This window comes from Lissotriton vulgaris, chromosome 10 (genome assembly GCF_964263255.1).
Source record: "Lissotriton vulgaris chromosome 10, aLisVul1.2, whole genome shotgun sequence".
Lineage (NCBI taxonomy): Eukaryota > Metazoa > Chordata > Amphibia > Caudata > Salamandridae > Lissotriton > Lissotriton vulgaris.
In genome coordinates, this window is record NC_141698.1 from 282,127,533 (window position 1) to 282,150,856 (window position 23,324).

Here is a 23,324-nt window from a genome sequence, read left to right on the forward strand (position 1 = left end):
CTGAAAGAGCGGAATCATAGCCTGAATATCCTGGACTCGCTGCTCGGGAGGATAGACCCAAAACAGTGTCGGACCCAGAACTGCTCCGATGAAAGGGAGCTTTTGAGAGGGACTCGGGTGCGACTTCGGCAAGTTGATGGAGAACCCCAGCAAATGCAGGAGGTCAGCAGTAGTCTGGAGGTGGATGACGACTGCCTGGAGCGAGCCTGCCTTCAACAGCCAGTCGTCGAGATAGGGTAAGACTGACACCCCTGACCTTCGCAGATGAGCTGCGACCACCACCTTTGTGAACACCCGAGGGGCACTGGTAAGGTCGAAGTGGAGCACGGCAAACTGAAAATGCTCTTGACCTACCGTGAACCGCAGGTAACGCCGGTGGGACGGCAGGACAGGAATGTGAAAATAAGCGTCCTACAAGTCCAACGCCACCATCCAGTCTCCAGGGTCCAGGGCAGCTAGGACCTGAGCCAGCATCTTGAACTTTTCCTTCCGGAGGAAGCAATTTACAACCTGGAGGTCCAAGATGGGGCGCAGGCCCCACTTTTCCTTCTTGGGGACCAGGAAATAGTGGGAATAACAACCACTCCCTGCTTCCTGACCGGGAACATGCTCAATGGCCCCCTGTCCAGGAGGGCCATGACTTCCTGACTGAGAAGAGCCAAATGATCCCCCGACATGCGGTGGTACCGAGGTGCATAGCTGGAGGGGAGGACAGAAAGGGGAGTGAGAAACCGTGGCAGATTATCTGCAGCACCCACTTGTCCGAGGTAATTTCGCGCCGGAGTTTGTGTCGTACCCCGACACCCACCGGTGTGGGATGCTCCCTGAAGCTCAGATTAGGAAGGCTTAGAGGCAGAAGCAGCGGGGGTGGAGGTGGACTGACCCGCTCGCTGGTTACCAGACCCGCCCCTGCAGAAGCCACATCCGTGGCCAAGCTGGGGCTGGGTCGGCCCAGGCTTAGCGGAGGATCGTGCTTGGGTGTTCTTACCCTGGCCACGAAAGGAACGAAACCCAGACGTGGCAGGGCTTTTTTTGAGGAAAGACCCAAAGACTTGGCCATGGCCCGCGAGTCTTTAAAGCGCTCCAGCCTTGTCACCAAAGAGGCAGGAGCCATCAAAGGGCATGTCCACGAGCGAGCTCTGGACATTGGGCGAAAACCTGGTAGATCGCAACCAGGCATGACGCCGCAACGTCACAGTTGTGGAAATTGCCCTGCCCAGCGAATCAGCGATGTCCAGACCACACCTGATGACAAACTTAGCGGCATCCTTGCCCTCCGCAACTGCTCGGGAAAGGACAGCCTGGACCTCTCTTCAGGACACGGAGGCAAGACTTCGGCTACCGACTCCCACATCGCGTGTGAGTAGCGGCCCAACAAATAGGCAGTGTTAACTGACCGCAACCCCAAGCTGGCCGAGGAGAACAACCTCTTGCCATATTGGTCCAGCCTCTTAAGAGTCCTATCTGGCGGAGCCGTGGGAAAGGCACTCTGCGAAGTCGAGGCCTGAATGACCAGCCTCTCAGGCGTGGGGTGAGTAGTCAAGAAGGCAGGGTCACCAGGTGCTGGGCGATGACTCCTAGCGACGTTCTTATCCACTGGTGCTCCCGAGGCCGGCTGCAACCAAGTGCCCAAGAGAACTTCGGTGAGGGCCTCATTGAAAGAGAGCAGGGGCTCAGACGACGTAGATGCCGCCTGGAGCACCTCTGTAAGGAGGTTGGTCTTAAGGGCCACGGTAGGGAGGTCGTGATGAAGAGCCTCCGCAGCCCGATGTAACACCATAGTGTAGAAAGCAGCCTCCTCCATAGTAGGCGTAGGAGAGGCAAATCCTGGGTCAGAAGACACATTAAGTTCCCCCACATCTTGAAGGTCATCCACCCAATCCTGCTTGGAGTCACATTGTCGCGAAATGGGGTCCTCGGAGCCTTCCCAGTCCTCGTCTGGCTCCGGGGTAGAAGGAGCAGGCAGTGGTGGCAGGACCAGAGCCGGAGAAGGGGTCAGCGGCACTGGGAGCGGCGCCGGCAACGGCGCCAGCTAGGGCAGGGGTGGTGCCGCATCCCAATGTGGATCCCATGCCAGAATAAAATGGTCCGGGAATCAGGGCAGGGGTGGCATAAACTGCACCCAGTGCGGCGCAGAGGCCAGAGCCAAGGGCAGCACCGGGACCAGAGCCAGCGGCGCTGCACCTTGTGGCGCCTGAACCAGGCCGGAGCCAAGGGCGCTGGACCCAGTGGTTCCAAGGGCGGTGCCGCCGGGCCAACTGGATCTGGACACAGTACGCGGGGCCCGCTGGCGCGCCAACGGGAGCCCGAGGCCTAAAACCGCGGTCAATGGCACCCAGAAATGCTTCCATCTGTTCAGGAGTTGCCGACGGACCCGGGTATGGCGGGTAGGTCATGTGTATTCAGCACCACCGGTTTAGATCATAGAGTTAATTTCATAGGGTCCGCATCCGTGTTTTCCTGCCAGTTTTGCTTTTGGATACACTGGGAGGGATGTTCTTGATGGTGCAGTTTGTTTCTCACAGTTAGACTTTTAAGGGTCTGGTGGAAGACGCTGCATCAGGGAGCAGTGAGCTCTTTCAATTGCGATTCACTTCGAAAGGCGGTCCATCAGGATCCAGGATAACAATCAGGGTTCCAGGAAGAAATGAGGGTCCCTGGGCTCCACATTCTCTGGGAAGATCACAAGTGCAGGTTGTTATGGCATGACCTGTTTTCGGCGTCCTTCCCCCGAGCTTTGAGGGCACTGGTGGTAGGCAGAGACCATTGTTTTAAGAGTCGCCATCTCATCTTCGATGGTCTAGACCCTATTCTCAGCCTCTGTCACCCTCAATATCACAGTGACTCCACTCCAACCGTGTTCATCAGATCCCCTGTTGGTGATCCTACCGGATGGGCCTGGTAGGTCACGTTCGTCCCAGAGGCCGTACAAGTCCCTTTTAAGGAACCTCTTGTGCGGGACTCAGAACGCTGCCCCCACCCCAATGTAGATGGGGGGAGGCAGCACAGGCAGCTGGAGGGCTGCTGCTGCGTACTGTCGGTTTTGTTGAGTTAGAGGGTGCAGCCCCGCCCCCCGTTGTCAGGGGTCCCGACCCCTCCGGCAAGTAGGTCAGGTGGAGTGGCCCCTCCGTGCCCCCGCACTCTGCTGTGGTGAAGGGACACCGTAGTCCTGAGAGCGCGGGTGATTCTACATGCCACTTCCTAGACCCTCGTCCGTGCAGCTTCACCAGTCTGGACACTAATGGGGTCAACGTTGTCTTTTCTTGCATGCTCTTCTCTAAAAACAAAATATCTAAAGAGGATGTATGGACTGGGTGGTTTTGTATGTGGGAGAGGCAGCAGGCATTTTGGTAGGCATTAAAGTTGACTTAAGCCCATGGCAAAAAAATTATATGAAGATTCAGTATCAGACAGTAGTCCCATCCTTAAATTGTAGAACAGAAGATGAATATGAATCAGCGTGAACAATTGTACTGCAGAGACAGTATCCTGTACCCACTCTGCTTCTTGTCCAAGACTGAGAAATCACCATGAAATGAAATAATGAAATACCAGCATTTGTAAAGCGCACAGCTACCTCCGGAGAAGTGTCCCGGCGCTGGGGGCCGTCGGGAAGATTAAGCGAGGTATTGCCCAGAGTCACATGGTGCTGGGCTAACCTGCCGCCGGCGCCGGGATCGAACCGTGAATCCCATGATCCGGAGTCAGGCCACAGCGCCGCACCTCTTCCACATGGAAAGGTCTTTGAAACTTTATCTCCAGAAAAATGGTAAATGTTCTGCCAAAAACTAGAAAGTTCACCCAACTTGATGGTGAGATGCTTAAGAGTGACTTAGTTCTGGCAGCTAAAATTCTCTTTGAAACATGATTAACTGGAACCTTTTTTGTACTTATTAACATTTCTCATTCAACCACTACAAACTACAAAACATTCTTGAGAAATTGGGCTTACCACAGGATCCTATGTAGGGCAGAGGGAGAGGATGCGGACTCCTAAACCCATATTAACTTTAATTGTTAACTGAAAACACATGAACAAAGTAATTTTGAAGTATTTTTAAATCTCTTTGCACATTCTTTTTAAATATATCAATTTTGGATTTGAATGATGTGATGCTCGAAATATGACTTTCGACAGTGAGGGTGTTTGGAATCAAGGTTTATTTCATAAAACTGACTCTACGCTACGTCACCCAAGCATTCTGGCAATTCGCTATTCAACCAGGTTTGTACAAACGGCTGATTTCTCTTTGTATATAATACTTCTGGTTATCCATTTTAATTATCACCCACAGAGCTCATCAGTCACTTGCTTTTAAGCTTTTGGAAAGTGGAATTAACAGATTGCTCATTAGGGTTACCTGGTTTGTGTTTCAGGTTTACTTTGGAACCACACTTGGCGGTGACTTTTGAGGTGTCAACCTTCTTGTTTAGGATCTGCACCTGCAAGAAAGTAGGGGAAAAGGTTCATTCTTGGGCACAACTACAGTTGTCTGGTCAAAATGTAGAAAAAACTCTTCATGCAAGACCTAACAACCAAAGCGACACTGCTTTCAAAGAAATGTAACGATAACTAGTATAATCTAAATCTGAAAATTGAATAACACCAAGGACGTTTGTATCATTTGCTCTACATGCTCTAAAACAGTTAGATTTACACCAGTTGTACTTGCATACAGCCAAACGCAAAAGCTACAAAGCATCAAATCCATTAATAGTAGTAGAAATCCACTAATCGTGTCAGACATAAAATCTAAGAATGGGATAAATAACTGGTAGAAGCCAGAGTGATTCAAATCCCAGACAGATCCTTCCACAACAGCAAAAGAAAGAGTTCCCATGAAGTTTAAAATTGATTCTCAAAGTTAGGTTTTGACACCTTTGCTCAATTACAACACGACTCCCATCTGGCAATCATGTGTGGTCATGACAAGGCATACAAGGCACCCAGTAGTCAGACAAGTGGTGAGAAGGCCGACCAGCAATGTTGATTTTTTGGCTTTGGGATCCTCCAAGGTCATTGCCTGCACCCTTACCTTCACCCCCCCGTTTAACACAGTGCCTCATTTTAAGTTCGAATTTGAAACACTAAGTATAACTGTAGCTCCTTTGATGGTGTTTTGGTGAAAGACAAGGGCGATGGTAGCAGGCTTTTAGTAGGCTTTGATTTTTGTTTGTCTGTTTGGTGTGTGGATCTGTGCCTTTCTGGCCTTTGATTTTAATCAACTGATTCTTGAGAGGGGAGAAAAGGAGCACATCTGACACTCCTACAACGTGGCATTATTACTCTAGTGCAGTTCCTATATTCCCAATGGGCTCTGCGCATTGGAATAATATATCCTAACGATGCGACGTAGGACTTAGGTCGACTAGGTCTCTATCGAATATATTAGACTTAATTGTGAGTGCCAGCTAGCTCAGAGGTCACTAGAAACTTTCTCATATACACAAGAAGGGATTCGTTTCTGACAACCGAATGAACATGAAAACTTTGTTTCCCCAAGAATAAACGCATCTTCAGAGCCTTGTAAACAATTGATAGATATTTTACTCAGTCAATGGTGCATGCTTCGTTTCACCAGAGGTGCAGAGAATGAGAGAGACGGGCGTTTTCAATAAAAGTATTTATTGAACAGTGTTCTTTCTCATGCAGAAGAAATGAACTGCTACAATCGTAATAATGGCTGTAAAAGTATAAAGCATACAGCAAGAAGAGTATTATAAAATAATACTGTAAAAGTATGGTATGGTTTCTAAGCAATAAGATACATACATAAATAACAAAGACTAAAAGTACTCAACTGGTGTTTCTAAAATGCGCCTACCCCGATGTACATAACCTAAGTCTAGTACGAGTGAAGAAGTGCATAGGTTTAGGTTCTTTGCAAAGAATCTTATCCAAGATTTCTCTTAGGGTCTAATCAGCTCCGTACCTTGATTTAGAATGAAGGAGGTCTGGTATCTCTGACTCGGTTTCCCAACACCCCGCAAGGGAAGCTTGGAAACACTGGAGCTGGATTCTCAGCGAGAGAAAGGCAGCCTTCTTTGTCAGTGCGTCAGCTGGAGGGACGGCTTCCTTCGGCACTTGCTGTAGCGAGCTGCGTCTGGCAAGTAGATAGTCTAACTGCTCCAAACCACAGTGTGTTTGCTAGGGCAAGTGTGGGCATATTTATATCTTGAAGGTGCCTGGTTTGACGTAAAGTCGGACATAATAACGTCACCAAAAAACCCCAAGGGAATGGTAGTTTTTTGAAAACGCCATGATTTCTAAGACAAATCAATGTTCAAGAAAGGGGATGTCCCTGACTGCTGAAGCAGAGTTTTCCAAGAAATCGTTGTGGCTTTTCGGAACTAGTGGAAGTACCCATGCCTGTATTTGGTCTGCATGGGCTATGTCTAAATATGGGTATGATTTCTATGCCTATATAAGGGTAGTGAGAATTATACCTATATAAGGGCATGATTCGGGAAAATTACACTAGGGTCCTAAAACGCTATCCAACACCCACTCCACTTTATTATGTTCGATATTACTAAATTCTAAGCATTAAGACATATCTAAAGCATGTGTTTACAATCCCACCCAAAATACATAAAATGCATTCGAAATAGTTGTACATGAAAAATTAGCATTTGTGCTGTATACATTTAAAACAATATTTTCATTCAAAGCATGTAGTGTGACATCTGAAAAATGCTTATCAGAATGAGTCATTAGATAACATTTTATGAAATGGCGTTGAAATACAGAAGAAAGGTCGAGACAATTCCATGACGCGCTTCAACTTATGGGGTAACACTGTGAGGACTAGTGAATATTTAAGCATTCAAAGACAATTTTTAAGACAACTTATGTTATTTTAGCATTTCAGCATTACGCTTATTGTGATCTTTTAACTGCTCACTTGCCTTTATTGGTTTTCCCTCTCCCCGGTCCACCGCGACCTTTGCTCGTTTGTTGTGGAGGGAGATCCTTACTTTCACTATTTTCACGGCAAATACTCACTTCCGGCGGAAGGGTGAGCGGTCTAGTTTTTCTGCAGCTTCCACCCTTAAAGCACAAGTTACTACTTGTGTAACGATATATCTGTAAGAGACATTAGTTAGTGATAGATTCCTTACCTTAGAATATCCCCAGGCGTCAGACTGGATCCGCAAATTTTTGCGTAGCAATACCCCTGCGCGTCGGTAGGCATCGTCCGCGGCTCAGCGTCCGTCGTCGGCGTCGTTAGCGCCGGAATGACGTCGTCGGAGTACTTAGAAGCCGCCCATGCTCGCTGACGTCAGTTCTGATACACAGCTATTCCACGTCCGATACGCAGAGCCATGATAGAACCAACAGTGGTGCCATAAGACTAGGGCCCTGAAAGGGGATGACCTTAACCCTAGATATCGGTTCGCAGAACGGGGAAGATGGTTGGGTCGGTAAGGAATCTATCACTAACTAATGTCTCTTAAAGATATATCGTTACACAAGTAGTAACTTGTGCATCTGAAAGAGACACGTTAGTGATAGATTCCTTACCTTAGAATAGATACCCCAGCAATACCAACCCCGGTGGTGGGTCTGCGAACAAATAATCACACCAGAAAGTCCTGGAGGACGGAACGGCCAAAGAAGCCATCCCTCCAGACTTGGCTGTCCAGGAAGTAGTGTCGTGCAAACGTGTGCAGCGGGGCAAACGTAGCTGCCTGGCAAATGTCTGGCAAGGGCACTCCTCGGCCCAGGGCAGTTGTAGTCGCCGTGGCCAGAGTAGAATGAGCCCGCAATCCAACAGGGGGCTCCTTTTTGGCCAAGGAGTAACATGCCTGGATACACAAGATGATCCACGCGAGATGGTCTGCTTGTGCACCGCATTTCCCTTCTTAGCGCCCACGTACCCAACAAAGAGTTGGTTATCCACCCGGAACTGGCGTGTGCAATCCAAATAAGAGAGCGCACGTTTTGGGTTCAGACGGTGGAGCCTCTCTTCCTCTTTCAAGGGACGCGGAGGCGGAAAGAAGGTGGGCAAGGTAATGGACTGCCTGATGTGGAAGGCCGTGACAACCTTGGGCAGGAAAGAGGGTCTCGTCCGCAACACAACCTTGTCCGGATGGACAGAGAAGAAAGGAGGTTTAGAAGAAAGAGCCTGGAGCTCACTCACTCTCCTGGCAGAGGTGATGGCCACCAGGAAAGAAGTCTTCAAAGTAAGAAGATGGAGAGGACAGTTATGGAGCGGCTCAAAGGGAGCACACATAAGATAAGTAAGTACAAGATTCAAGTCCCACTGGGGCATCACGAAGGGAACAGGAGGGAACATGTGTATGATGCCCTTCAAAAACCTATTTACAATGGGGGACTTGAACAAGGAAGGCTGATCAGGTAGCCGTAAGAAGGTGGAAAGGGTAGAAAGGTACCCCTTGATAGTGCCCAGAGCAGAGCCCTGCTGGGCAAGAGAAAGAAGAAAGAGGAGAACCTCTGAAAGGGGTGCAGAGAGAGGGTCCACAGCCTTTGCTGTGCATCATGCCACAAATCTGTTCCACCTGCAGGCGTATACCGACTTTGTGGAGGGACGCCTGGCTGCCAGAATGACATCACAGACTTCGGGAGGCAAGTCAAATGGCCTCAACTGCCGCCGCTCAATCTCCAAGCTTGCAGGCTGAGACTGGACAGGTTCGGGTGCAGAACCGTCCCCTGCTGCGGCGACAGAAGGTCCTCCCGAAGAGGCAGACGAATCGGGGGATCGACTGACATGCTGAGTAGCCCGGGATACCAGTATCTTCATGCCCAGTCCGGAGCCACAAGAATAACCTGGGTCCGGTCGTGCCTGATCTTCTTCAGCACTCTGGGCAGAAGTGGTATAGGTGGAAAGGCGTACAATAGACCGCAGCTCCACTCCCGACGAAAAGCGTCTCCGAGCGAGTGCCGCCTTGGAAATTCCAATGCGCAGAACTGATGACATTGCGCGTTCTCTTCTGTGGCGAATAGATCTAACCAAGGCTCTCCCCACTGCTGAAAGAGGCCTAGCGCCACGTCCGAGTTCAGACGCCATTCGTTATCCATCATGCACCGACGGCCGAGTTTGTCCGCCCTGGCGTTCAGAAAACCTGCCAGGTGTTGAACCACCAGGGTCACGCCCTGACGTTCCAGCTACTGCCAGAGGCGGAGAGCCTCCTGGCATAGGGTCCATGACCCCACCCCGCCCTGTTTGTTGCAGTACCACATGGCGGTGGTGTTGTCCGTGAACACCTGCACTACACTCCCCCGGACAGAGGGGAGGAATGCCTTCAGTGCTAGACGAATCGCCCACAGCTCCAAAAGGTTGATATGGAGCCGGGACTCCGCCGGAGACCAGAGGCCTCTGATCTCCGCCTCTCCCATGTGGCCTCCTCAGCCCTGGAGGGACGCGTCCGTCACAACCACGTGCTCCGGGTAGGGTAGGGAGAGGGATCTGCCACTGACCCAATCGCGGTCCGTGAGCCACCACTAAAACTGTCTTGCAGTGCCCTCCGAGATCAAGACATGATCGGACAAGTTGCCCTTATGCTGGGCCCACTGAAACTTCAGGTCCCACTGCAGAGCCCGCATCCGCCACCGGGCGTGATGCACCAGAAGGATGCAGGAGGCCATCAGCCCCAGAAGCCGCAGCGTCAACCTGACCGAGACTCGGGATAAAGGCTGAAAGATCGGAATCAGAGCCTGAATATCCCGAACCCGCTGTTCGGAAGGATAAACCCGAAACTGCGCCGAGTCTAGAACCGCTCCGATGAAGAGGAGCTTCTGAGAGGGACACAGGTGACACTTCGGCACGTTGATGGAGAACCCCAGCAAGTGCAGGAGGTTGGCCGTAGTCTGGAGGTGGCCGACGACTGTCAGGGGCGAGCCCGCCTTCAACAACCAGTCGTCTAGGTAGGGGAAGACTGACACCCCTAACCTGCGCAGATGAGCTGCGACCACCGCCATCACCTTCGTTAACACCCGTGGGGCGCTTGTAAGGCCGAAGGGGAGCACGGTAAACTGAAAGTGCTCGTGGCCTACCGTGAACCGCAGGTAACGCCGGTGGGCCGGCAGGACGGGGATGTGAAAATAAGCGTCCTGCAAGTCCAACGCTACCAGCCAGTCTCCAGGGTCCAGGGCAGCTAAGACCTGAGCCAAAGTCAGCATCTTGAACTTCTCCTTCCGGAGGAAGCCGTTGACGTTCCGTAGGTCCAAGATAGGGCGTAGGCCCTCTTTGCCCTTCTTGGGTACCAGAAAGTAGTGGGAGTAACAACCACACCCTACCTCTGGCCCAGGAACGCGCTCAAAGGCCCCCTTGGCCAAGAGGGCCGTGACTTCCTCTTGCAGAAGTTGCAAGTTATCCCCCGACATGCGGTGGAATTGCGGTGGCATGGCTGGAGGGGTCGCCTCGAAGGGGAGGGAGTAGCCCCTTTCGGACGATCTGCAGCACCCACCTGTCCGACGTGACAGTGCGCCAGTGGGAGAGGTGATGGCGAACCCTGCCTCCCACTGGTGTCACATGGGCCTGAAAACTCTGACTAGGAAGGTTTTGAGGCAGGTGCTGCGGAGGGAAATGTGGACTGGCCTCGCCGTTGTCCCCTACCGCCGCCACGGCGGTTTCCACGGCCGCCACCGCGCTGTTGAACATTCTGCGGTGCATGGCTGGCAGCATGTGTGGGGGCGCCACTTCCGTGGCCACGAAAGGAGCGAAAGGCACCCGATTGCTGGAGTGTGGCCGAGAGACCCAAGGACTTGGCCGTAGCCCTAGAGTCCTTAAAACGCTCAAGCTCATGTTCTGCCTTGTTGCCAAAGAGGCGACGGCCATCGAATGGCATGTCCAGAAGTGTGGCCTGGACGTCGGCCGAAAAGTTGGCGGACCTCAACCAGGCGTGGCGTCGAACTGCCAATGTCGTTACCATCGCCCTGCCCAGTGAGTCCGTGGTATCCAGCCCACACCGGATGGAATATCGCGCTGCATCTCGGCCCTCCACAAGGGTCTGGGCGAGTTTAGCCCGGACCTTCTCCGGACATTGTGGCAGCACGTCTGCGACCGCGTCCCACAGGGTGTGGGTGTAGCAGCCCAAGAGACAGGCGGTATTGACAGACCGCAGCCCCAAACTCAGGGACGAGAACACTTTCTTCCCGAATTGTTCATATCTATTGGATTCACGATCGGGTGGAGCCGTCGGGAATGCGGTCTGTGAAGTGGAGGCCTGGATAACCAGACTCTCGGGGGTGGGTCGCCCGGGGCCGGGTGGTAGCGTCTGGCCACGTTCCTATCCACAGGCGGACCTGTGGCGGGCTTGGACCAAGTGCCCACAAGAACGTCACACAAGGCCTCATTGAACGGCAGCAGGGGCTCACTGGAGCTTGTCTGCGGTTTGAGGACCTCAGTGAGGAGGTTAGTCCTCACGGCCGCGACGGGGAGTTCAAGGTTTAAGGCCTTGGCCGCCCTCATCAACACTACACTGTAAGTAGACCCCTCCTCCGTAGCCACGGTGTGAGTTGAGACAAATCCAGTGTCTGGCGAAGTGTCAATACCACTGGCCTCCCCAAGCTCATATGTCCAGTCCTCTTGAGGCTGGCACTCCAATGCCAGAGGGTCTTCAGACCCCTCCCAGTCACCCTCGTCACCCGTCTCCTGTAAAACAGGGGCATCAGACAGAGCCTCCTCATGGAATAAAAATCTCCAAAGGCCATCGGAAGCGGCGCCCAGCGGCGCCGTACCGGCGCCAGAGTCGGACCGAAGGGAAGATTGGAGACGGCGTCCACAGCGGGCGCCGGGGGGCTGGCGCCGGTGAGGTCGACCGGCGACGACCCGGATCCGGAAGCGGATCCGGTGAGGTCCTGCGGCGCCGGGACCGAAGTCGCCGGCGGCGCCGAAGCACACAACGGCGTCGGGCCGAAGCACCCGACCCGCTAGGGCCTCCAGCCGGGACCGTTGGGCCCGGAGGCGCCACGCAACCCGGCTGAGGAGGGAGGGACCTCATCGCTCGATCTCCGGCGACGTGCCGTGCCCAGGGACCCAAAGGTGTGGGGCAGGCGGCGACGCTTGCGACTCCATCGGAGCCGCCTGGGTGGTGTCACCTGAACCCCCGGCTGCATCGTGCGAGAGTCGGGGTGGGTCGCAGGAACGATGACGTCTCTCTGACCTCTCATGCCTCTTACCTGAGGACTTGGATCCTGACGACAGATGTCCACTCCCGGAGCTTCGATGACTCCGACCCCGCGACCGGTCCCTCGACCTCCTGTGGGACCGGGACCTGGAACGGCGCGGGCCGACTGCCGGAGCTCGAGTCCGTGCGAGACCGCTCCCGCCTAGCTTTAGACGTCAGGGCCCGGCAGTCGGAGCAGGTGCGGTTGTCGTGGTCGAGGCCTAAACACTTCAGGCACCGGCGATGGGGGTCGGTAACCAACATCAGTCAGTCTCACTTCGAGCAGGGTTTCAACCAGGGCATCCCTACCGGCACCGATAGAGTCGAAGACTCAAGGAAAGAAATTATCAAAAGGATCAAAAAGTTTAGTCAAAAAATGACTAGGGGTATAGCTTCTCCGGGTCTGGGCTAGCTGGCGCGGAAAAAAGAATAACTGACGTCAGTGCGCATGGGCGGCATCTAAGTACTCCGACGACGTCATTCTGGCACCAACGACGCCGACGACGGACGCGGAGCCGCGGACGACGCCTACCGACGCGCAGGGGTATTGCTACGCAAACATTTCCGGAACCAGTGTGACGCCTGGGGATATTCTAAGGTAAGGAATCTATCACTAACATGTCTCTTTCAGATAGTGATGTGTTGGGCGACGCGCAGCGGGTGCGCCGGTGGCACGCCAAAGGCAAGCCCCTCTGCGCCCGTCCGCGTCATGTCGCCGCCTGCCGCCATACCCCCTGTTTGTTACTCCACTAATGATGCCTCATGTCATCCACTCTACAAAAGGGGGTGGTGATGGACGGAGCATCTGAATCAATCAAACACTCACACCCAGTCAAAGGATCTGGGTTTAATCCATCACCGTTCTTTAGCCCACTCTGCCACCCCAGTTCAGATGTCTTCCCTGGACCGGAAACAAGCTTCCGAGGACCGGTTTCTTGTCTTCCACAGCATCGTAATAACACCGACCACAAATTGTTAAGCATTGGTAAGAAAATAGCTAAGATTAAGGGGGGGTAAGGATAATAATCTATGTACCAATCTATTTCCTTTGAATCTGGAGGGCCCTCTCTCATGTAGACACTGCAAGTTTGTGACTCTTCCATCTTTTCATGAGGCTGCAGAACTTATTCCGCAGGGCACTGATCATACTCCTCTGAAATAAAGCTGGAACTGTTTGTTGGCGAACGTGCGCTCATTTTTCAAACATGCATTTGACATCTGGGATCTTTTTTCCTCTTCTAGCCTGGACATTGGGTTTTTGACAGAGACGTGGGTCAAACCATCTTCCACTCCAGATATCGCAATTGCGATACCAGATGGGTACCACATTTTAAAATTAGATAGGCCAATTAAAGCTGGTGGTGGAGTCGCAATAATTTACAAAGACCCAATAAAAGCCACTCTTTTAGACGTATTTGTACTGATAAAATTGAAGTTCTGGTCTTTAGACTTGACTTCCACGCACAGCTGAGCTGGAAGGACACTCTTGTTTAACGCCCCCCTGGCTCTATAACCAACTCTATCTCATATTTACTAGAAATATTGGCACCTTACGCTATTTCCTCTGATAAATGTATCCTCTTAGGAGACTTTAATATAGATATTGACAGTCAGGAAAACCGAGACGCTGACACTTTCTCTCAGGAAATGTTAGCTTTAAATCTGACCATTAGGAATGATGTACCTACACATATTGCAGGACATATTTTAGACCAGGTTCTTTCAAACTCACCTGATCTAATTTATACTTCTACTCTACCACTTACATGGTCAGACCATTTTATGATTTCTTTTGATCCCTTAAATTCTAGGAATCAGACAGCAAAAAAGGCCCTGGTTAGCAGGACCTTCAGACATTGGAACAAACTGTCCCCAGACAATTTCTGTGACCTGCTTTTAAATAGCAAGTTGAAATCTGATACTGGCACAGTGGATAACCACTACGAGTCATTTAATAATGCAGTGGAAACCACTCTGGATGTGATTATTCCGCAGAAAAGCTCTAATACAGTATCAAGCCGAATTCAGACCACCTGGTATACGTCTGATCTTAAGATGGAAAAGAGAAATTTTAGAAGGCTTGAACGTATTTGGCGAGGTACCCAGGGTATTGCAAATAAAGAATTATATAAATTGTCTCTGGCTAAATATTACAAAAATGTTAAATCTGCACGAAAACACCACATTTGTATACAATTGGAACAATCAGGCAGTTCTCCAAGAACTCTCTTCCAGAAACTTAATTCTTTTACTAATCCCATAGCCCTTAACATCGAGGAGGAACCCACCCAACTCCTCTGTGATCAAATTGCAGATCACTTCTTAAAAATTGAGGAGATATATAATAATATCACCTCATCTAACACGGAGAAGTATGATTTTGGTATGGCTCAACCTCTAGCCCGACGTGAACAGGAACACTTAAAGATTTTCCATTGCTGACAGTTCAAGACACGGAACTGTTATCAAAATCAGCAAAATCTGGTTCCCCTTCATATTTGATCCCCGCAAAACACGCTAAAACATTAGCTACTAAATTAGCAGAACCTCTTAGCTCTATTTTCAACCACTCTCTTAAAGAAGGCAAACTCCCTATAGCTTGGAAAACCGCTCAAGTTATGCCGATTAGAAAAAATACCAAATTGCCCTCGAACATTATAACCAACTATTGCCCGATCTCTTTGTTACCTTTATATAGTAAACTGCTAGAGAAGCATGCTAATGCTCATCTTTCAGCTTACTTGGAATCCAATAATTTTTTGGACTACTCTCAGTCTGGTTTCCGCCCCAGATATAGTACCGAACTTGCCCTGGTAAAAGTGACGGATGATATTCGAATGTTAGCAGATGCAGGTCAGGCAGTAATATTGGTGCGGCTTTCGACACTATATCTCATCAAATATTATTGGAAAGATTAAGTCTCATTGGTGTCCAAGACACTGCCTTGAGCTGGATACAAGATTTCATGACCAATAGAACTCAAACAGTGAATTTGGGACCTCTTAAATCTAAGATCAGTCAAGTTACGAAAGGGGTACCTCAGGGCTCGTGTCTCAGTCCATCTTAGTTCAATGTGTATGTCGCCCCTTTGGCAGCACTTCTTAGGAAAATTGGGTACTCCCCAATTTCCTATGCAGACGACACGCAGCTGATTTTTACATATAGTAAATATACCCCCAAAATTCAGAACACATTTCTGGAAGGCATGAAAATGATCTCCTTCTGAATGAAGAGCAATTTCCTGCAGTTAAATGCAGGAAAAACTGTAATTATGCTCTTTAAGGATGCAATGATTAACTGGTCCCCTAGTTGGTGGCCAGAAGAATTAGGGACCGCCCCCACCCCAAAGACTGGTTAAAAACATAGGGGTCCTGGTAAATAGAGACCTCAACTTGGCAGATCATATAGCAACTACTAAAAAATCCTGTTTCTACCCGTTGAACCTGCTCCGCAAGATTTTTCATTTTCTTCCCACTAACACTCGGATAACATTAGTCCATGCTCTAGTCCTAAGTCGTTTGGACTATAGCAATGCCTTGTTGATTTCGGCCAAGGATCGAGATAAATAAAGTTTGCAGGTAGTGCAAAACACCGCTGCCCGTCTGATGACAGGTGCTCCTAGGCGAACTCCATCTCTTCCCCTTCCCTTTAATTTACACTGGCTTCCTATCCAGAGAATTCATTTTAAAGTGTGCTGTTTAGTATTTAAGAATCTTAATCAGATGACTCCTATCTATCTGACTGAAAAGCTAACTAAACACATTCCTTCTCGCACACTGCGTTCAGAAGGGAAAGGTTTACTAGTGGTCCCTCGTATTAAACGATCCAGACTAGGAGGCAAATCTTTCACCTAAATGACTCCCATGTTATACAACCAGTTGCCTTCGGATCTTCGCCTGAATACCAGCTACCTGGCCTTTAGAAAAAAGCCCAAGTCTTATCTTTTCTAGCTCCGCTCCCCTATATGTTGTAGTGCTTAGTTCTTAGCGCGGAGATACCCCATGTAGGGCGAGTCATGCGCTTTACAAATGTCATGAATAAATAAATAAATAAATGACAGAATATATAAACTGTTTGGGTTGTGAACGAGCTCAAATATTGTCTCTTGGTAGTGTTCAAAGAACTCCTGTTCTCTAAGAATAGTTCTCTTTAAGCAGATTACTTTGTGCCCAAAAAAAAATTCAATTTGGAAAAGTTAAATCGAAGAAAAATAGAGTTCTAAAGTTAGAAGTTTTGTTTTGAAAAGTGAAGGTCGAATTCAGAGTTCATCAGAACGCTGTGTGACAACTCAAAAATCACTGTAGCTGTTGGGAGAAAACATCAAATCTTCTAAGTTTGAAAAGAAATCATCTACTACTGTAGGTGAAAGTTGGAATACCTCGTTAGCAGATCAATTGTACACAGATGATAAACATCGCCGTCAGCGTCAGTCGCATTAGCAATGTTCGCAGTAGAGGGTACCTGTGTGCATGTTGATCCACGAATATCACCGTCCGTTGGTTGTACTGGTGAGACCTCCATGAATGCAGTCATCAGGATTGGTAGCCGTTGGGGACAACACAATGCATGAGCCGTTACCGAACCAAGCAAAGCGTCACATCCGTTGGCATTGCGTATGGAAGTGTTAGACAGATGTCTAGCACGCATTCTTCTCCACATAGCAGGCATCTTATAACAGGTAAGATGCAGTATTGCCAGATTGGTATGAATGATAGAAACCACGTGGTATTCAGATCTCTTAAACGAGCCAAGCCCAAAATTTGGATTATGCGCTCATGACACCTCATTGCCAGGAGGGTGTTCTCCATGGTAATCTGGGCATCGTTGGTGGATTTGCTTGCCATATCGATGCAGAAGTAGCAAAAATAATATTCCTGCTGCGAGTCCCAAAACGAGAGGCAGTCCGCCAAACACCGAGTGCACGAAATTTGGAAATATGCTGAGGACTGCTGCAAAAGGTGCTAACAGTCCCGAAAAAATCGTCTTAAATACATGTACAATACCACTGGTATCAGATATGTTTAAGATACAACCCAAAATTTCTGCGAAATGTATTGGACAGTTTGGGGATAAAAGGGCATGTATCTCTGCAGAAGTCCTTGCAATCTGCAGATCATACGTCTCATTGGACGAGGTCAGTGGCACAGTTTTTTGTAAAAGAATGGCTTTCATTCTGCTTAAAGTATCAATTCGAATAGAAGAGATGTTCAGTGAAGGCCATAACGGCGACTCCCCGTCTGTCTTGCTTTTAGGAAACAATACTTGCATACGACAAGTGACCCTGGCTGACACAGTTACGAGATAGGCAATTCCTGGCATCATTCCACAACAGCTTTGATCATTCAACATTATGTAGCTCCCATAAGAAAGCTACCTAAAATTGGATCTATCACTGCTGCTGGAGAACCTTGAAGGTGGCAGGATAAATTGGCTGAAGAACCATCACAGGCTCAGTGTAAATTAATACCCTGAAATAAAAGTATACCTCTTAGTGCGCTGTTACATTGTGTACCACTAAGAAATACTTCTTTTCCCCCACTCCAACATTTGGATGTGTATGGAAAATCCCTGGTTGACTTTATGTATTCTTTACCTAACCTTTCATACAGGCCTGCTGGTATGCGTTTAAAGCAATATTGGAACTGGAAAATCGTCACTGGCAACGTAATGGTGCCATATATTATCCATTCTATGGCTGGTTTCTCAGAAACAGTCAATGGCGATCTTTCCAGTTTTTCTATGCTCAGCACCGTATAGTCTGCTCCCCTCTGTGCCAAAGAGATTTGTTTATCTGTAAGGTTAAATCCAGTAAACAATGACGTGGTGTTGATTAGACGCCAAGGCACATAGCCTGAACGAAGATTTTGTAACGTCCAGCCTAGCAGCATTATAGAACGCAATTGAGACTGACCATGTTGTAACAAGAGAAAGTCCTGTTTCATTATGTCTTTGGCAGAGGATACAATGCTGTCCAAAGAATAAATTCTGGATGACAGAGTTGTTAACCCATTATCAACTACAGAGAGAACTTTCTCTAAATGAATACGATCAATTTCTCGTAATCGTTCTGATTTTCCATTTGCATGATTTTCCATGCCTCATTATAAGCTGCATAGATAACGGCGTAAACGTTTATGACGTGGTTTACGAGGCCCTAGTATGAAGTCTCTCAAATCAACGCCATCTTTAAGTAAAGTTAAGTGTTGTTTAACCTCTGTAAATATAGCTTTTTTGTAGCCACTCAAGGCACAGTTTTCCTACACTGTATGTTGTTACTATCCCTGGATGTTGTCTCTGGACATATCTTGGGTCTGGCCTAGTTACTGTAAACCCTAGTGTCTTTTTCAGGAATCTATCTTGACAGTTATTCATGTCTGTGAGCCAGATTCACAATTTTTTCCATCAGGATCAGTTCTGTTTTTAAGTAAAATCGATGTTACATCGACCCCTCCCTCTGAAGTGTTTTACTATCAGCTGTAGGTACAAGTATGGACAGTATGTTTAAATATCTTTTCTTGGCCAGGCCAAGACAGGATGTTTGTTGAACAGTATAATTTAAAAACAGTATTTGTTCAGGAATTCTACAGGCTCGAAATAAAGCTTCTCTTCCCTGTACTTGCCAGTCTTTTGAGCCCCAGACAGTTTATGTTTCTATGTTGTCACTCCATAAGTCGAAACCTAATGAGGACAGCTGGGCATAAAAGGTTGATGAATATATTTGCTTTGTATCTGTTAACATGCTAATCATTCCTGTCTTATTAGCATTTTTAAAATAAAATGTTTCTGCATTTGAGACATTAAAACCTGAGAATTATGGAAAATTTTCATAGAATGTTTTTAAGCTACCTTCTGGTTGTGTTAGACAATGTTCTCATTGATTATAAGTATAAACATTTCTTGGGTTTGCAGATTTGTGCAAGTAATGATGACCATAGTGATTATAACAGTACATTTGTTCATAATCTGATGAACCTTCTAAATATTCATGGTTTGTAAATGTTGCTGACATCTCTAAATCTGACATCATATTATTAACAGTCTCAAAGTCCCAATCATCAGAAAATGTGCTGGGTGAAACAAAGTCACTGAAGGAAACCTTAAATTGATGTGGTATCTTCAACAGCTCTGCAGGACCATAAATAACAATCAGTTCTGTCCCATGCTATACCACCAGGTATAGGAACGTCTGTGATGTTCACTGATGACTGGTCTCTTCGTTCACGATGAGATGATTTGTGTGGCTTCAGGAGCAAGTTGATGTTCTTACTTGCGGTGTCCATTTTTTATATTTTCCATCTATCAGCTTTGCCAAACTTTAAACAAGAATGAGCCAAAGTAGGAGAAAAAGTACACCTAACACAATCCAAAATTCAACCCATGGTGAAACCAGATAAGTCTTTTCTAGTTGCTGTAAAAATTTGGTTACTTGGTCTTTAAAAGTTTTATTTTCTGGTGTTGTTTCGGGCTCACTGGGATCCCCAGAAAACGTATCAAAGTTGATGAAATAGCCAGAGGAAGTTCTGTCAATTGTTGGTATTGCATCCGGATAACTCGAAATCGCTGGAGCTACTTGATCCCTTGTCATATTAGTATAGTCCGAGGCTATATCATTGTAGACAGGCGTGTCTTGACAAACTGTTATTTGGATTTCAAGAGGCACAAGTTCCATGGCTTTGTTGCATAGTCCTTTTCTTACTGCAGATTCTTCAAAGGTGAGGAGTCTCTCAGTTTGAACCTCTTGGATAATAGCAATAGTTGGTCTTCTACTAAATCTTTGTCCACTGGGCCTACTACTTATTATTGGCCACATGATGTGATTTTACCAGATCGATGGACACAAACCGGTTCTCCTTTCTTCCAGCAAGGGGCGGCAGTAACACTGTTCTTGATCCGTGGATTGCTTGTACAGGTACTGGTTTCCTGTAAGAAGGCCCAAATTCCTTCTTACCCGCTATTTTTTCTCTGACCAGATCCCCAATCTTTGTTATCCAGACAGGCCTTGCTGGGACAGGTGGTTTTTCTTCAGTGGTTGTTGACTTCTGTAATGTGTTGCTTAGACGACTTCTTGTTTCATTTAAGTCCTGTAAAACAGCCAAACGGTCTTTGATAACAAAGGGTTTTTGTTCTACTACTGAAGTATGGCGATCGAGGTCTTAGACAATCATTCTAGTACCAAAATGAATTTCATATGGAGTGATTCCACCCAGAAAATTTCTTGGCAGATTATTTAAACTACGTTGGACACTTATTAGATGTTTGACCCACCCGTCACCCGAACCTAATACCCTAGCGGTTATAGATTGCTTTACGTCCCGTTTTTTTCTTTCCACTACAGAATTTCCCTCAGAATGGAATGGACTTGAGTACCTCAATGCAACGCCCATGCTGGCCATGGCCTCTTTGTAAGCTCGAGAGCTAAACACAGGACCCTGGTCAGAATGTAGCGTGCCGATTGCGTATGTGCCGATTGCGTGTGTGCCGATTAAGACTCGCAAATCTTTTATAACAGTTCGGGCATCAGCCGAGCGCTGAGGCCACATCCAAATGCGACCATGATATATTTATAGTTGCCAACCTTTTGAAAGGGACCACGGTGATCCCTTACAAAGCTAATGGTTTATCTGAAATTAGAAGGGGTGTCTGCCCCGGGCGTTTCACTGTTGAAACGTTAATTTTCTGGCAGATTTCACATTCCAAAACATAGTTTCTGGTCTATTTCCTCATGCGTGGCCACCAGTATCTTTGTTTTCATAATGACACTGCGGCAGAAACACCTGCGTGTGCAGAGGAAAGCCCTTCATGTGCTGCAAAGATTAGTCCTAATCTATGTTCCATGTTTGGAATAACTATCCCCCACTCCAGGGATGTGAGCAAAAGGAACATTATTTGCATCAGTTATATATGAGTACTTGAGTGGAAAGCCTTTTGGTAACGTTTTACCGCTGTCTTTATTGGAAGCGGTGACAGCCTGCATGATTTTGCTGTCTATTTTTGTTTTTGAACGAGTGATTGCAGCTATGGAAGCCGTTTGCACAGGTGCCTTCGCGGCTTCATCAGCCAATGAATTCCCTGCAACGTGAACGCCATCATGCTGATGAATCAGTGTATGGATCACATGAGTCTTTTGTAGTTCTTTCTGTAATTGAACTACTTGTTCCCAAAGCAACTTATGCTTGATTGTGCCACCCTTTGCATCTTTGAAACCGTTTTGAACCCAGTTCTGCAAGTATTCATTGTAAGATTGGACGTAGTAATACGAAACGCACACTATGAGTTTGGGGAATTTGCGATCTGTATTTTCCAGCGCATCTTGAAAGCCTGAAGTTTAGCTCAATGAGCTGTACAATCTCCTAGAGATTGCTTTTTTGTGTGATCATAGGTCGGAATTTACCATTGCGCCAGCGACCTTTAACAATCGCGCACGCAGCACTATAAGCTTGTTTACCCCCAATTGCGAGTCGTGCTGATCCGTCTGTATAAATTAGACATTCATACTGTTCCAGAGGCAGATTCTCAGTGGGCAGAGGACATTCTTGTTCATATTGTAAAAATTCTTGTGTTTTCAAGTAGGGGTCAAAAATGTATTCAACATCTGTTGCAGCAAGAGAATTAACCCATTGTATCCATCTCGGATGTAAAGCCTTTGCATTAGGAATGCTTTTGTCACTGCCTCTAAGGCAGGTACAGGAGTAACAACCATTATGCGAGGGCTCTCTCTTTTGCTACTGCAGTTTGAACCGCTGTCAGAATTTTTTCTGTTGAAGTGAATTTCATTTCAGCTTGTGTGTACAAGTGTGATTTGTAAGCAATTGGTACTTTTTCTCCTTCATTAAAGGTTAAGTTCCTGAAACCGCATCTTCCAGGGATGATTCAGATTACAAGGTTGCGTACGTTTACGCGTATCTGTAAATGTGTTGTTGCTAACATGTCTGTTTGCACTGAACGCAAAATTTCTGTGTGTTTTTGAGTTTAATTAGTGGTTTTCAAATCAGGTTTGATTAATTCGTAGAGGTTTAACCCTTTCTGCATAATTTAGAATGTAAGTTCTTCCGAAATTCAGGAAACCAGAATTGACTAAGTTTTTCAGCGTTTTTGGAGGTTGGAGCAGCGCACATTTCTCTAAAAAGTTTGCTGCCAGGTTTTGCCTTCTCTTGAAAGTTCGAATCCCAAGAATAGGACGTTGAGATGGGCAATTCTTGATTTTTTGAAATTGAATTTATACCCTTCAGATGCGAAACCAAGTATTATGGTGTTCACTCTGTTTAAGTGCCTGTCCAAGTCATCGTCAGTTAGATAGATGTCATCGACATAAGATAATGCATCATCATCATACGTTTGTAGTGACTCTGTTACTCTGGCTGAAAATAACCCTGGACTATTCTTGAAGTGATGCTGTGTCCCCATAATTGAGAAAGCGGTCAAGTACCTGCTTTCAGGTGCAATGTTTTGACAGAAGAAACAGTTAGAAATATCTAATATGGTTTTATATTTTTTACGCACAATGTTATTCATTAGTACTGTACTTTTTTGAATTTTGTACTGCAAAGTTTTTGCAACAAGAGTTTAAATGTCTGTAGTCCAAAACTAGACAATCGGTATTGTCTGGCTTGGAGACAGGAAACAAAGGATTGTTCATGGATGAGGTGCTTGTATTCAAGTTGATCTAAGATCTCCCTGACCTGTTTTTTAGCTTCTTGCTTAACTGGATACTGCCTCTGAGCAGTTGGTTGAGTTTTTAACTTGATTTTTTGGTGAGGAGAATCCTCATCCCATCCTACATGATTTTTATATAATGCTGGAGCCTAGGCTACTGCCCATTTTCTGGCATAGGTGTATTTTAAGTGAATTGGAATATGATTAGAGAAGGCTGGCATAATGATGTCTTCGCCATGTGGACACTCCCCGACAAATTTTGGTGGACAGTCTTTTTCAGCTAGAAGAATGTCATAACCCTTGGAGAGCTTCTCCCAAAAGAGTGCTCTTATTTCCCTAGTTATGTCCCCCTCCATCCGTAGCGTTACTTCATATAACTTATGGGGTACACTAACCCTGGTATCGGCAGTTTCAACTTGAATGTACTCATTCAAGTCCACTGTCTCCAGATGATCCTTCAGGATCTTGCGAGCTATGGTAACTTCTGCTGTGCTGTCCAGCATTGTCTGGGCCCACTCCCCGTTCTTGAGTTGTGTCCT

The 23,324-nt window shown here is 47.4% G+C and overlaps 1 protein-coding gene across 29 annotated transcripts in view; it reads right to left on the reverse strand.

The window, feature by feature from the left end:
* MAP4 (microtubule associated protein 4) overlaps positions 1–23,324 on the reverse strand; it is a 1,807,860-nt gene that overhangs the window by 56,101 nt on the left and 1,728,435 nt on the right. For all 29 annotated transcript variants that reach the window (XM_086941043.1, XM_086941031.1, XM_086941029.1 and 26 more), the window contains one exon: positions 4,362–4,443. In XM_086941043.1, the coding sequence (XP_086797169.1) occupies positions 4,362–4,443 (82 nt within the window). The remainder of the gene's footprint in view (positions 1–4,361; positions 4,444–23,324) is intronic.